Source organism: Accipiter gentilis, chromosome 13, assembly GCF_929443795.1.
Source record: "Accipiter gentilis chromosome 13, bAccGen1.1, whole genome shotgun sequence".
In the NCBI taxonomy this organism is placed as follows: domain Eukaryota; kingdom Metazoa; phylum Chordata; class Aves; order Accipitriformes; family Accipitridae; genus Astur; species Astur gentilis.
Window position 1 is genome coordinate 4,306,596 of NC_064892.1, and position 16,963 is coordinate 4,323,558.

General features: G+C 38.4%; 1 protein-coding gene across 8 annotated transcripts in view; it reads right to left on the reverse strand.

Annotated features, from left to right (window-relative positions):
* PCCA (propionyl-CoA carboxylase subunit alpha) overlaps positions 1 to 16,963 on the reverse strand; it is a 299,644-nt gene that overhangs the window by 122,337 nt on the left and 160,344 nt on the right. For all 8 annotated transcript variants that reach the window (XM_049816078.1, XM_049816076.1, XM_049816077.1 and 5 more), the window contains one exon: positions 15,838 to 15,940. In XM_049816078.1, coding sequence (XP_049672035.1) covers positions 15,838 to 15,940 — 103 coding nt within the window. The remainder of the gene's footprint in view (positions 1 to 15,837; positions 15,941 to 16,963) is intronic.

The following is a 16,963-nucleotide window of genomic DNA, read 5'->3' on the forward strand; positions in this document are numbered from 1 at the left end:
ACTGTGAGAGTGGTGAGGCACTGGAACAGGTTGCCCAGAGAGGTGGTAGATGCCCCATCCCTGGAAACATTCAGGGTCAGGTTGGATGGGGCTTTGGGCAACCTGGTCTAGTGGAAGGTGTCCCTGCCATGATTAGATGATCTTTAAGATCCCTTCCAACTGAAACCATTCTATGATTTTATGTAACAGTCATTCAGTTTTACATCTGCATATAAGACTATCCATACTCCATTATTTTTTGAAACATCCAGGCAAACCCCGTGTTAGGCTTGCTGTATTCATCCCAGTAGTGAAATCTGCCTGACTTGTAGCCTACTAATCTCGAACTAAATTGCCGCTAACCATTGTAAACCTGAATTCAAAATACATTTGCTGCTTTAATCCATTATCCCTTTTGTCAGAATTTAGAATTTCAGTTATTCACTCACTTTTTCCGTAGAAGTTCTGGAGAGTGTGATATCTCAGAAGTAATCGAGACAACATACAGTGAGTGTGAGCACATCAGTGTTTTTGTTCTGATCAGGAGTAGTTCTCAAAGCAAATTAACCCAATCATCTGCACTTAACGCTGCTTTGGATCACATTGCAGAACACACTTAGGACACGGGAACCAGGTTCCCATCTGATGCAAGACATAAGAAATCCAGGCTTCAGAGCTGCACCCAGCACACTCCAGCCACAAATGGGCATTCAGTTCACAGGACCAGACTAGAACTAATCAAAAGTGAAATGCATACAGTGAGAGTAACAGCTCCTCATCATAAGCTGGAAATCAACTTGTGCTGGTACACACTCTAATTAAATATTCAAGAATCCTTTATTCACATAAAGAGATTTTGACCCTAATGACAATTTCTGCAATTGCACTCCTTCAAAACCATAAGCTCAAAATTTAGTTTAGATATTAGGCCATAGTTTAAAAGGTAAACAAAAACCTGATACTTCCATTCAGGCTCAAAGCCCCTTATTTAGTTGCCTCAGTAAAAAACAGTTAAGAAGTGCTTAGCACCTGCCAGCTCCTCTCAGTTGAAAGCAATGAGAACACTGTACAGTGCAGCACATTTGAAAAATCATTTTTCCAATTTGGAGAACAAAATACATATATTAGAATCAAATTTAAGACTTCCATTTTGAAAAAAAACCTTGACCTGACATTCCAGTGTTGCCTCTAACCTGTTATATAATATCTTCTCAAACACATCACCGTTTCTCCAACTATCAGTAATTTACAAAGGTAATCCCAAAAAAACACCTTAATCTATCTCTTTCTTATTCAGAAATACACATTTTCACCCATAGACTGTCATATTCACCATTACAGGCTGTAACATCTGACTGAAATGCAACATTTCTTTAAAGAATAAAGTTTATAAGACCAAATACAGTGAAACCTGTCAGCACCTGCTCAACTTAATAAATTAAGCACTGATCAGGAGTGAGAGACAACTACTACAGTCAAGGGAAAAGGAAAGACATCAGAATAAGGCAACTTCTAAGGAGATTTGGCAACAGCACTGGGAGTAAGAACATCAGCCTGCTTCAAGGCCCACAGGGAACATGGTGTGCAGATTAATGAAAAATTATAAATTTTATTAAGCTAACAAAAAAAAAAAACAAACAACAAACTGTCCTAAAGCCAAACTGAAAATACTTTCATATAGGACACCACCTCCAAATATCTTTTTAAGGTTATTGCCAAGAACTGTGTATTGAATGCTGTCTTTCCTGTGTTTAATGGTTTCATTTAGGTCTCTCACCTAAGCCTTACTACGGTCCCCTTTTGATCTGTCAGTCCCCTCAGAACTAACCAGATCATATTGCCAGAAGTATGGAATTTCTGCCACACTTTGTAGTACCATAATTTGACTTGGTCTCTCTGAAGCCTGTCACATATGCAATATCCCAAAGGTCATTATTTAAAACAGAGTTCTACTCAATTTTTTTATGCATCTTGGAAAACACAGTGCTTGCCCCAGATTTCACTAGGGTTCCACAGTATTGTCAGAGTTCACCCATCACACAGAGCTTACTACCTCCTGCAAACTTGGTTGCAGCAGAACCGAAAGAGTACATCCAAGAGCTTAACCATCTCATGCCAATGAGATCAGTTTTGTAATACAGCTGTACTGATCATACTTGTTTTGTTGCGATTTCTCCTCTATATGAGACTTAATTCAGGAAATACATAGAATGCACATTCAGGATGGCAACAAGTCCCAGAAAAGGATGGTCAGCTTCTCCCTTACTAGCCATCCTATGTGCTGTAGTGTAAGAAACAGAAGCTGGCCAAGAACAGTGATTAATTTGCAACAAAATATTCTTTTAGACAGTGGCTAGTTTTTCAGAAAGATGTTTCTTTACTGCATGCACAAGAACTAGTGCTGGGTGACAGCACACATATCAATGACATATCTACCAAACCACAGACAAATGGGATTAGAGTGTTTGACTAGAGGTACTCAAAGCAGTTTCCAACAGGCAACGTGACAGCTACTTCCTCTCCCTAACAGGTAAAAAATGTGGCACGTTTCACAGATTCTAAAGCTTTGTTCTCTACTTCTTCTGCAATAGCATCCTGTGAACAAATTAATGCCACTAATTCTGTTAAAGAGAAAAAAACAGCAGATGAGAAAAAACCCCAAGAGTTCATTAAAAATTATATTAGATAACATAAAACATGCATATCTTCAATAAGTACTAATTCCTTATGTCTAGACAATTATAGCATATAGCAGAGCTCCACTGACTCACATTACCTTCAATAGATCTTCTGCACTTTCAGCTTACAACCAGAGTTCACACCCTGAGCTTTCGCCACCTGATATTAACCATCTTTTCCCTTTATAACTAATGGACAGGGAAAGGTACCTCTCCACAATGAGTCAGACCTTAGGTAGGCTGAACTACCTTTAGGTGACACTTACCTGTATTTATTACATTGCTCGGGCACTATGAATCTGGGCCACAGAAACCCAGGCTCAAATCATTACTTGAAGTCACTTGTATTCAAAAGAAGGTAAATCTCTATTGCCCTCCATATATTTTCATCCTTTTAATAGGACACCTGCCATTGTTCATATTACGGTCTCACAAGTAAACAGAAGAAAGCCAATAAGAAAAAAATTGCGTGTTTCCTACTTAGCTGAAGTTATATGCATCAGATGTGAATGAAAGAATTCCAGAATAAGTTATTAGTTAAACTAGGAATGATTGTGAAGGACAAAAAATTTGTAACAGCTCATGCCTCATGCTCAGTATTAGTAAAAGAGACTTTTACTAATACTGAGTTAGCACTAATCTTTCTGCTAACTAAAGTTGAAATAGAGAAGCCAGGCTGTGTAGGTGGGATGGACCCAAGGAGTGGCAGTAACACAACTGCACATAAAGTTTAACACAAAGTGGGTCTTCTACTTAGATTTCCTTTGCTTCTTTTGGAAGAATCATGATCAATATAGCACGGGAACATAAAAATGGCCATATTCAGTGGCCCAAATATCCATCTAGTCCAATATTCAATGACCAATAGCAGACAGTTAAATAAGGTATAAGAACAGTACAAGAATGTAGTCACTCTTTTACGATATACTTAACTAGAAGTTCCTTCTCCTTCCTTGCCTTTCACCAAGACAATTAGCAGTAATCAAAGTAGCTTGGTAATTCACAAAGCAAAGAAATAAATATCAGAAATATAAAACATTTTTCACATACACGCATAATTTATATAAATAACATGAGCCATATATAATATATGGTCAAGAGGATGTTCGAAAAGAACATCAAGACTATTTTTTCTGACACAGAAAAAGCAGACACATTTTGAACAGAAAATGTAAAGTAAAACCGTTGCACAAACATGACATGACATACATTACCTAACTGGCTTTGATCCAGTGTCTGCAACTATGCCCACTGGTATCTCCTGAAAATTTAGATGGAAAACTACCAATCATCAGTAAAGAAGCAAACAAATAGCAAGGGAAGAGACAAAGCATTTTCAAAATACACCTTCAGAAGTAGCGTATGGCAGCTGAGAGAAGATACCTTAGGAAGATGTTCAGAAACGGCTCTCACAACTTTGCCTTCAACCCCAACCCTTCCTTTGTGCTCTCCTGCTCCTGCTGAGGGAATCCATACACAACAGCCATGCCATGTTCTCTCTAAGCCCAAATTCTCCTCATCCATATCCAACATGATTTCTCTAAAATGCAAATAATTGCAGCCCCTTCTGGGCCTTCCTGTGAGACCAGCCAGCCTTGCCTCTGTAGAGTTGTGCTCCACCCTTTACAGGCTGTGAACATGACAATTTCTCACGGCAATCCAACTTTTTTAAACTGTGAAACAGCAAAATGCTATCAGTGCTCGCTAACCCTTGCTTCTGGGAAGATGCATACGAATGACTGAAAGCTGTGGAACTCGAAGAGAAGAGTTGTGGAATGGTGCTGGAATGCCCAGTGTAAGGAGTCTGAAGCTTAAGTGGCCATAAGACCACCAGGATTTTGGAAATCCTTGGAACAGAGATTCACTCTATTCACTCAGAAGGGTTCACTTAAAATAGATGTTAAGACTTGGGAAAAGGAAGCCTGTGGTAGAGGCAGACATGCAATGTCCGAGATCAGAGAGTGGAAAAGTCACAGCTAACAGAGAAATAAGGTGGACTTCATGTTAGTAAACATCTTAAAATCATTGTGATTTGCCTGAGGGTATAAGTAACAAGAAAAAGGGATTTTTCTTGCAGGGGGGTGTGGGGAAAATGTAGGATTTAGGAGAGAAATGCTCTCACTAGTTCAAGGAAGCGAAGAGAGAAAAGCTGTTGGTTTATGAGGAGCTGCTTTAAAAGTCAGTGTCTGGTAGAAAAATGGGCAGCAGGGCCTGGAGAAAATCATTACTGTGTGACCAAGGTGTATCAGATCACCACCCATGGCAGAGAGAGGAGCCTCAGAAACATGTACCACAACACTGGGGTAAAGACAGAAGCTTAAAGCCTCGGAAGGATAAAATCTAACAAATACCCCAGAGTTTTTGAAGTGCTTTTTAAATCTGGAATTCAATAGGCAAATAAATTATTTGTATCATCCTACTAACTGCAGCAAGACTAATTTTACTAAGCACCACAGAGACAGGATAAAGACCTGTCATCATCTCCTTTCTAAGTCAATGGGTAAACATCCCTGGTTTCAAAAGAACCGGGTCCTGCGCTGCTCTTTCCTGCTCAGTCTCACACTACAGGCTTTGAAGACACGTGTTAAAGGGAAGCCACAGACAAAACAAACTCCAAGCACCACATCTAATTACACAGAGAAGTAAACCACTAAAGAATGGTCTGTGAACAATATTAAAGCATCAGCCATAATCACAAAAGGTAAAGTCACCTGAGCAGTCTCAACACAGATGCAGGGAAAAATACCCAGGCCTTTGAATACTTACTATGAGCCAACGGAAATCAGGCTATTTTTTATTTAAGGCACCACCTACCCCAAGTACCCCATCTGAAATATGATGACATATCCAACATATAAGATTCACAACACCACCAGGTTATAAAGACAAAAATATACAGCATCTAAGGCAGAACAAAGAGGGCTACCTCAAATGCAGGTAGCAGACCACTGATTTTGAGTTGTGCAAATCTCAGGCATGAGATTCAACTCCAAGACTGTGAATAGCAGCACAAATAGCAATGTTACCTCTCAAATACTTCTCCCATTAGAATTACACAAATCTACATTGTCACAAAGCAACAAATGGGCCTGTGGTCTTACATATAAAGAAATGAAAAATGTTCTTTTTTTTATTATCACTTGGTAATGCACATAGCAGGAAATATCTTAACAAGAAAGCGAAGAAAGAGCTCTTCAAGACTTCTGAGACAAAGGCAGAACTCATTTTTTTCATGAAAATGTTTCTTCAATATTTTCACTCACACACACACACACTGAAACTATGCTGAAGTGACCTGCCTCTCTAAAAGCTGAAAGAAAAGAAGTCTTAGCTCAATCGTTTATGTTTACACTTTTAATGTCACCCTTAAACAAGACTGAATTGAGCATAACCGCACTGAAGGTCAGCTTCTATACTGGCATATCAAATTTCAAGCCAACAGCTCTTTTATTTAAAATATGTTAGATAAAAAGGTAATATGCTCTCTGTAAGAGTTCCCTTGAGGTTAGAAGAACCAATAAATTAACTGTTACCATATGTTTGGCTCCTTTTGGCAAAATTCAGTAACAAAACACTGCCAAACCTCTTTTGGCAGGTAATAATATTTGGTAGCTTATAGTACAACTTGGGAAAAAAAGAAACTGTACAAAAAGCTTGGAAATTAACAGAAGAAACTGTATTTCTATCCTTGTATAGTTAGCTATACACTGTTGAAAGAAAAATTCTAACAAAAGTCAACTCTATGGGTCTGATCTATAATAAGCAGCTGTCTCCTCAAAAAGAGCTGTGTCAAATGCAAACCCAAACACTCCAGCTAGTACAATAATGCAAATATTTTGCATTTGTTTTGTAAATAATGCTAGATACGTATGATCTATTTTGCAAATAAGAAGCTTTGTAAAATTAGTATTCCTAAATGTTAAAATGCATAAATAGTGCTTTCATTATATGGGTTTTATTTTATTATAAATGAGCAAAGTCTGGGCTTATTTGCAATGCCATGTTCTTAAGTTTTACTTATGTTAAATTAAATACTTCCCCCCCCCCCGACATCTTTTATACCTACAGAATTGAGACTAGAACATGACAGATAAAAAGCCTTTAACACTACACCTCTATTTATAATTATAGACATAGGATATGAAATTCTGCGTATTTTAAGGACATCTATTACAGACTTTTTTTAAATTCCAGCTAAAGAGGTGAGGGAAAACCTAGATGGTCCTATTGGTTTATGAAGGCAAGCAGGACTTGATCTGTAAGGTCACAGTTATAAGAAATTAATGCTTTTTCAAATATGAAAATGTCCATTTTATTTTTATAATCATCTATGATAACGTACTCTAAATTCGTTATTATTCTCATTTCCTACAAGGTGGACATAGCCTATTGTTCATGCCGTGATGGTTTACATGTACAGGAAAAGCTGACACTTAAAAATTATGTATTTCTTTAATCAATTGCATCATCCCATTAAAATCTAATTTTTATGTATATAAATCACTTGCTATTCAGCTTACAGTTCCACACACATATCTGGCAAGCAGTCTGAAGCAGGTTGACAGGTATAGGCCAGACATTTCACTTCTTAAAGTCATGTTATTGCATGGTTAATTCTATATTTGCATAATTTGATTACAAGCACTTACAGGTAAAAGTAATCCAAAAGTGTAGGTCTAAAGATTATAGTATAAGCTTCTGGAAGGTTTTTTCCAGAAGAAAAGTATTTTTGCCATTCTATGGATGCTTGTCTCATTCAGCCATTTGGGATTTTATTAATAATCTTCTCATTACTATATTCATCTTCTGATTTCTTATTTTTTATTTTAAGTAAGGCAGTTTCTGTGAAGACTTGACACTGAAATCAGAGACTTCATTACCCTGCAAAATATATCCACAGTTCAAAGTATTTAAGAGGGTTAAACAAAATGCAAACATTTAATGCAACATTAAGCATGTGAAATAAAAACTTGATTGCCTAAAGAAAGCATGCTATGCTGTTACCCTGGTGACAGGTTAAAAAAGGATTGTGAGCTGAATGGCTGTATGATATGAAATTAAAATGTTTCACATTGAACAATCCAAAATGAATTGGGAAAGGTTAGAGCAGAGGAGAGAGAAATCAATTCTCCAATGGCAATGGTGAATGGAAGTGAAGTCTGAATAGGATTTGCCAGTGGGGTGCAACAGCTGCCAAATATCCTGCAGCCAAAGAATTACAATAATACTGATGAAGTGTGCAAGAGCTTTTGGAATCATTGCAGGGAACAGAGAAATACTCCTACAATAATGAGGCCATTCTGTGTCCCATCCCACTTTCGCAGTTGAATCAAAGGAAAAAGAAACGGTTGAAAATTGTAATACTCAATAACAAAGGTATAAATGAATTATCTATCCCTTCAATCAATATCTTACATTTAACTACAGCCTTTGTGAACCATGAAGCAAGCATGCTAAAGAATGGACAAATCAAGACACATACATGTAAAAGTATGCAGACAATGCTGACTAAGAGACTTTTTCTTCCCATATATTTTGTTGACAACATTTCTACTGCAACAGCATCCAGAATAAGCTATACACTACACAAACAGCAGGACACAACCAGTGCCTCAAGGAACTTCACAAAGTAAGGTGCTGATGTTCGTGCTTATCTTTTTTATGTTAATAATCCTAGGAAGGAAACACCAGTAAAACTTCTCACGTGAATGCAGTTACACATGCATTTACTAAGCTTAGAGTCCCGCAAAGTCAAGAAAAACTTTGCCCTTCCATAAAAACCTCCAACACAACTTCATTTATGCCCTTCTAAACTCCAAATAAAATACACAGATGGAGAGGAAAAACCATGCTAAAAATAGCTCTAAAAAGACCAGAGAGCACATGGCAATTAGCACACATCTTGTTAGTTCTACGGTTTCATGCATACGCTTTTTACACACCGACAGATATTAAAGAACATGTTTAGGAGGTGTAAACCTGCATGAGAGGAAAGAATTGTTGGGCTTATAAAAGGGATCAAAGGAAAGAGAGAGAGGCCTTGTGGTAAAGAGAGGATCTTGCAGTAGAAGAGGTTATAAGCAAAGCATGGATGAGAAAAGGGCCAGATTCACAACTAAAAAAGCCAGGAATATGGCAGCACAACAGAAAACATTCACATATGTATACTACATATATTCAAGTTTCAACATTAAGTGAACAGTAGCCACAGAAGCTATAAAGCTCCTATAGCAGCTGCTGTTTTCCCAGCAGACATGGTGAAAATAAAAAATAAACATAGGGACTTAGCCAGGTCCATTTACTCTGGTGAACAGCTTTCCCACCAGCAATCACCTCAGCAAGATGCATGCTGCTGCTTTGGGGATCTTCCCAAGAGATGCTCAGCAAGGTTCAAACTTTTCATAATGATTATCTTCATAATGATTTCATAAAAATTGAGCAAGAGTGGATTCCTGAGTGCCCAGGACACCTTTTTCCCTACCAATTGCATAGGGAAGACAGGCTATGAAAATTTCCCATAACAGACCATTCTGTTTCTGCAATATTTGTTCATAAATCATATGGAACAATGGCTGTGCTTTCAAAGTACTATATAAATACCTGGTATTACTTATGTTATCAATTCTGATTCCATTAATTTAATCCAATTAAGGAAAAATGATACATACATTCTGCAGAAACAGTCATAAATGCTGCCTTGAAATGTCCCAATTCAACTTTTGTATTTTACGTAGAAGTTCATTTCCACTGGCCAAAAGTACCTGTTTCATGTATTTGCATCTACTTGTTTGTCTCTAGCACATATAATCCTCTTTCCATGATAAGCAAATGAACAATGTAGAAGGGTAAATAATACCAGATTTTAAAGACAGCTAGAATATTATATAGGGCAGCTGGTTTAGCAGTGATTAAGCAAGATTACCAAAAAAAGTAATTATTTATGAGAGGTCAAAAGAACAACATTAAGTAACACCTAAAGAGACAAGACAGAATTGTCACAACCGGAAGAGCTCATTATAAACGAGGATATTGCATGAGAAAAGCGAGAACAGAGTCTTAGTACCTTGCTAGTCTATGGGGAAAGAAAAAAATCATGGTGGAGTAATGGTCTGAAGCTGCAGTAGTTACATAAACATATCAAGGACTTTCAAAGGCATAACTGTAAATCATGAAAAGAATGTTTGACTTGTTGACCAGGGGACCAGAACAGTAAGGATAAGACAGTGTTATTTTCATGAGCTAAGGATGACTGTGTAACTCCAAAGCGAGGGAATGAAGAAAGCCACAAGTGGGCTGGACTTAGTCATCCTTACCAAATGAAAACAAAGTGTTTTATCTTTATATCACACTAGAGAGTATTTGTAGGGTAAGGCAAAGTATAAATATTTAGCTATACTTGCAATAACTGTTCACGTTATTACTGTGGTTCGGGGGCGTGGAATAAAAATCACATAATGCAACTGAGACAATTCAGCAGCGCCTGTAACTGTGCTGCAAGGAAGAACTCTCCCTCTCTCCAAGCAGCCAGTTCGGATGACACCAGTGAACTTCCCTGACATCATCTTCCTTCTTCTTAAAATCAATGTAACATAACCTTATTTTGTGCTGCTCCAGCAGTGCAGCAGAGCCAGAAAGCTCTCCTATTGGGCAGCTGACCATTCTTCCGTATGGGGAAGCCCTAGGCTGGCAAAGAGCTGGCTCTGTCCCAGACTCCAGCAGGGTAATAGGTGTAGTCTACGTGAAAGCGAGCACGCCCGAGAGGTGCGGGGCTTCACCGCTCTCCCAGCGGTTCCCTCACTGCCCTAATCGTGCAATGGCAAAGCAGAGCAGGCATCCGAACAGTCATTACTAAGTGTACCTGAGGATTTATGTCAATATATCTATACCAAATCAACCCAGACGTGAACCTACAATAATTCATTAAATAAAAAGCTAAATACATCCATTTCTGTTCTTGCAGTTCACCAGTCGTGTTATGTCCACTGCACTGGACCCCTGGATTTTCAGAATTTTAGAACATACAAAAATTCAGCCCAGCTACTTCAGAACTTGACAAAAAATTGCTTGTATTTTATCTGTAATTTCTCACTATACACTTACCCGTCCTGTGAAAGTATTATTTTATGCTTAGAAAGCATCATCCACTTTAGGTCTCAGAATACTGTATACATGTTGATAAATAAATATTTACAAAACCTCAATAATGCAGTAAAGTATTAAGGCCATTTTGCCTTTTTGTAAACTGAGGCCCAACCCAACTGACTTCTCTAAGGTCCCACAAGAACAGTTAGAAGTTTAACTCAAGACTCCCTAATCCCAGTCTTCTACATTAAACACACAAGCAAGAAAAACCTTTAGGGTTTTTTGCTAGCAATATAGAATATTTTCCAATGTGTTACCATCTTTTTGCATGTAGTATCAGGTAATATGGGCATGCAGCCTCCCTGGTTTTTTCCAAGTCATAAATGATGAAAGGGTAAAACCCATAGAAAAATTAGGAAAATACACTTAGCAGCCAACACAAGCAACGCATAGGAAGTGCTGTAGGCAATTGGGTTTAGAAGTATAAACATCACATTAGTAGACCCATGAGATAGCATGATGTAGCCACACCTGGAGAGTCACTCTCCTATTCCCCTCCCAACCCACTAATGAAAACAAGCCTGAAGCCAAAATGTGAAGATTCAACTGTACAACATCATTTTTGGTCTCAAAGGCTAACTACATCAAACAGACGTAAAATAAGCTGGATTCACTTCAGCCAAAATATGTTTCCACTTGAAACAAGATCGAGTTCTGTCTAGAAGACCTTGGGATTTTACTAGATGCTGTAAATCTGTTCAGCAGCTGTGGGTGGCACCAGTTTCACAATAAACTGGACTATGGAGTAAGTAGGAAAAGTCCTAAGTAAAATAACTGAAAGCTGAACAATGAAACAATCATCAATCATTCATGGCTCTTTCCTGTAGGAAACATGGGCCCCTATTATCTGGATGTAACAGTGAAATATTCACATTAGTATCTGGCTCACAAAATACCAAGATTTTCATTAGCTAATCATCTTTCAAAAAAACAAAACAAAACAAAAAAAAAAAACCACAACAACACACCCCACAACAACGTTCTCCCCAAGAAAACTGGCTGAATAACAACAAATTAAAAAAAAAAAAAAACCACACACAGAAAAAGCTCTAAATATTCATTGCATAACAAAGTAAATGTCTGTATTCCTGTAACTGAGCATGCACAGGTCTCCAGCAGCTGCTCTTGCTAAAGGTTGGCGAATTACTCCTAGGAGACTGTTGGTGAGACCAGGGGCACATACCAATGCAGACAGTGGAAACTCACCTGTGAGTGCTCCACCCAAATCATAATACAATTTATTCTAACACAGGAAAGGCAAACCGGCCTTCACCTTGTGGCCTGTATTAACCTCCACAACACACAAACTACTGGAACAAAGAATCCCACTACAGGGGTCACATCTAATTGACACTAGCTGAAGAAAGTTGGGTGTTTGATCCTTAATGAGGCAACAGCTCGCTGATCATCAGAGCACATTCCAGCAAGAACCTTACAGTTGCTGATTCGGTCACCCAGGGCACTGCAAAACATGTATTTTCCAGTCACATCCCCACAAATATCATCAACTGTAGAGGAGAAGCCCCATCATGAGACTGCTACTAGTCTGATCTGTGGCACAGAGCTAAGGCCCACCTCTGCATCCCTTTTATGAGCCATCCTCTGCTCACCTCCTCCTCCTCCTCCTCGCTACACATTCCCACTCTTGTAGCTCTTCCAGAATAATTTCACCTGTCATGAGTACTTAACCTAGTTCTGTCAAAATGATCTAAAGTATTATAAAACTGTTTCTGTACTAATACAGGTCATTTTAGCAGAACCAGAGTAGAAAGCAACTACATACACGATCACACCTGCATACCTGGGGAAGAAGGAGGAAAGGCAGAGACCAAGGGAGAAGCAGGCTGGGACAACAATTCCTTAATCTGGCTCAGCTGCCTTTCATCTGATTACAGTCTCAGTAGCCCTGACAGTGAAAGGTGGAGCTTCTGTGAAGACTTCGAGCATGGTTCTTTCTGTCTATATGACTAGAATAACAATCCTGAGCTTGGGCTGAATAAATCATGAGGAAAAAAGGGAACCCAAAATACCCCTACAGTTCTGAAAAGAATGCATATTACAAATATGGCTCCCAAAAGGGAAAAGAAAACAAACAAAAACCAAAGAAAAGCATATAACTCAAGTTCAGCAGAAAACTGTCTATTTGACAGCTGTGACAAGTTTAGAAGAAATAATGCATGATTTCAAAATACTACTTTTAAGTGCAATTCCTTACACAAAAATTCCTCAATTGCTTTCAGTGCATGCAAAAGAAAAAAAATGCTGTCAACATAAATAGTGCCAGAGAGCTGAAATTTTTAAGATGATGATCAACATGTCAATGTACTTTTCCAAACCGTTAGGACAATGTTATGGATCAACTTTGAAGCGTGCAGTCTGTCTAATCTGTTTACATGCTCCAACATGGATTTAAAATTCACATAGACTCCAAACACCCAATTCTGCCACAGTGAACCGCATCCAAGATTACAACTGGCCTTTTTGGTTTGTTGCCAGTAGCGCAGGTTCCTACTCTGCACTTTTTGTTTACTAGCGTTTTTCAAACAGATTGCAGTCATACCAATAGAGATGTGCTTTCTGTGGCCACAATCCTGCTCCCTAAAAAGTACCCATGACATGGAACACCTTCTAAAACAAGTCAGATGCAGTTTCGGTAAGTTGAGGACATGCCGTGAAGGATCCTTGATGGGACTGCAGTAACTTGTATGCTCCACAGTCCTCAGTCCCCTCTAGAGGGAGTCCACTAGCTGCTCTAAGGAATGGAGAACACTGTCCAGGACACTGCACAATCCTTTGACCTCATTCTGCCTTCGTTTCTTTGACTGTTCCTCTGAAGGAGCTGCATGATTTTGAGGAAAGGGTATCATTATCAGGTTTGGTTTGCTTCAGAAGTTACTTACCAGTAAGCCTTTTTGCATTATCTTGTCCTTACTTGGCCTCAAACAGGCAGCTTTACTATCATTAAAACAAGTAGATCTAACAATATACGTGGATTGAAACTGTGACCTATTCAATAAGAACTACACTTGGCCACCACTTGGAGAAAATTTTAAAGCTCAGCATCTGAAGCATTCAATCCAGATCTGCATATGCCTCAACAGACAGAAAAGACCATCCTTTGAAAGCTGAGCTGAACGTAAGTACACCCCATCATGACAAAAGAAAGTGATCTTCCCTGTACTGAAAAGATTTGTTTGCTTCACCATTTAAAATCTGAAAAATCAGACCTTAATCTAGTCTTAGAAATTTCATGTGGTCAGACTCTGCTGCCTTCTTTGCTCATGGTGGAGGAATATACGCTAGGGAGGTGAGACTCCAAAAATAAGCTAATTTTTTTCAAAGCACGGGTCTATATTTTTTCCCCTAATGCAGCACAAAAAGAGATGAATGACCATGCCTGACTGCTCAATGCAATACTTCATTTGCATATCGGATATCTCAGTTAAAATAGTTGTATATGTCTTTTCTATTAAGATGCAGAAACACCTAGTACTGAAAGAAAATACTTGCAATAGAAAGAAAACATAAAAGATTCTTCAAAAATTGGAGTCCTGTCCTTTTCTTTTTAGCAAGTAAGAACATTTTACATGCCAGAGGAAAAAAAATCTCCAATCAGAGCAGGGAATACACTAGCAGTTTGAGAATCACAACTCAAATCAACAATTCCTATCCTTTCTCTAAGTACAAAGTAATCCATTACTTCTCTATAGCTGTACCAGACTACTGAACTTCCTACACTTGCCAGTAAAAACTACAATCAAAGCTCCTCCTCGTTTTCCTTCATTCATCTTTTATTTAGGGAACAGTGGCCTTCGAGTGTCTGTTGTTCTCCTTATGCCATTTGGTATGGAAGATATAACTCTTGGAAGGAAATAAAAAGGTGCTTTATTTTCCCCTATAGGTGCATAAGGCAAGCAATGACCTAGCCCTACATATGCTATATATTACAAAGCCGTTATGCTCACCCTAAGTATCTCTTTTTTTTTTTTTTCTTTTTTCTTTTTTTTTTTTAACACCATATGGTACTATTTATCTTTGTGGGTACAAATAAAAATAAAGACTTCTTGAAACCACATTTGATTTATTCCTGACCACTGTAAAATCAGTAATAGAATACACTGTCAAACCACTGGCATGGAATGTGAATAATGTCTATCCTGCATTCTGACTTCCCTCTCACACGAACACACACACACATGCAACTACATTAAAGAATGTGAGGCAAGAAGAAAGAGTCATGCTGAAGTTAGGATTCACTGTTGGAACAACCATTGCAAACACCAACTACTCAAGCAAGTTTCACAAATTCAATTGTTCTAATAGAAGGTCTCAAAGCATCAACAATGATGAGCCAGAGGACAACGAAAGCTCAAAACATGCTAGAGGAAAGCAGCATATTCTTCCAGAAAGCCAAAGAAGTGAGTTAGTATTTTGACAGAAGCTACTGCAATGGCTGGCCAGTTAACAGTACTACCTAGGTTACTAGCAGCTACTATCCAAAAGAATGAGGGAGTGGGGAAACAAGAACACCAAAAAACATACTTAAAGCAAGGTGCTGACTCTTCCAGCATTTACCAGTCAGAAGTGTTTTTAGAGTTAGACCCTAAACTATAAAGGTTCTTCGTCAAGGTAGCAAATTACTCATGAATCCACAATATTTTAAAGCTCTGTAGCTGAATATTCATATTATCCCAGAGTGATTAGATCGCTTCAAATGGGCACATGGGAAATTTGTGATGCTCAATTTGTGGTTAGTTACTAATGCAGCAACATTTTGCATTAATGAAACTCCTGATGGGCATTAATTACTGTACTGGCTTGTAACACATTTTTGCGCCTATTAGTTGCTAATATGTAGAATAAAAATAATCATGTATGACTTGTGTGAGTAGGGAAATGTGAGCCACAACTCATTTGAATTTAGAAAAAACAGACTATATTAAGAAACCATGCAGTTTCTCACCAGTGTCTCTCATGCATGAGAAGATGCCATTAACAAAACGCATCAGCACATCTGAGTTCCTAGAAACAAACTTACCTTGGAGTCCCTAGAAATCGCTGTGATCTCAGTTGTTCAGCCACGTACAAAGACGCTGCTGTTGCCAGTAGTTCTCTTCGTTCAAGATCTGTCAACTTGTGTCCTAGTTTTCAGAAAGCAGTTAAAAAAAAAAAATTAGGTACTGCAGACACAGAAAGTAACAACTACCAGTGATGACACTGCTCAGTCCTTATACATGAAACCTACATTTTTCCCTCTGAATTAAGATGAGGCTTAGCAGAGCAGACGCTCTGCATTTCAGAGTTTAAATTGCATGTTTTCATACAGACCAGCCCTACTGCTAACACTGGTATCTCTGTTAAAAACAATTTGACAACTGAAAGAAAAAAAACTGAACGATACTGCAGCATCTTGTTTTCGTTACTGAAATGTCACTGGTTGACATATTGTGCCTCATGCTGGTAAGGAATCCATCTGTACATTAGAACTTTCTCAAAATATACACCATTCTTTCTCAGTACTTTACCTTGCAAAGGCTACAGATCTTCCAAGCAAAAGGGATAACGCAACAGTATAAACCCCAGAAATAAATGGGGATAAAACTACTTGTCAGCCCTGGGTCATTTAGTGCCATTTGTGTAATCATCAGTTTGCAACTAACAGAGTCACTTTGTAAGCAGAAAAATGGCTCAAAGTAGCTTACAATCTGAAGGCAGGCAAGCTAATAAGGATTTGGACAAAAAAGGTGCAAAGCAGGGTGATTGGAAGCAGGTTTTCTCCCAACCTGGTCTTGTTGCAGGAAGTGAAGGTTAATTAGAAATTCAATTGTCCATTCAGCAGGCTAAAAGACAGAGCACAGTGACAGAACTTTGCCCTCCCCATCTTTAGGTTAGAAACCACAAAACACAGATTTGCTATGAAAAGCTGGCAAATAGGTGGCCAAGACTGGCGTCACCAGAGAAGTAGAACAGTCAAAACTGATGTGAGAAGGAGCAAAAGGACAAGTAAAATACTCAGTCCATAAGGCAGTAGCAGGAAGTTAAAGATGATGTAGAAGAGGACAAGAAGTGCAAAGCTGAACTGTCATGGAGAAAAAGAGGCAAACTTTATCCTTAGGAGAGAGATTTTTGCACAGATGAAAGCAAGAGTGTTTCTAAAAGCCATG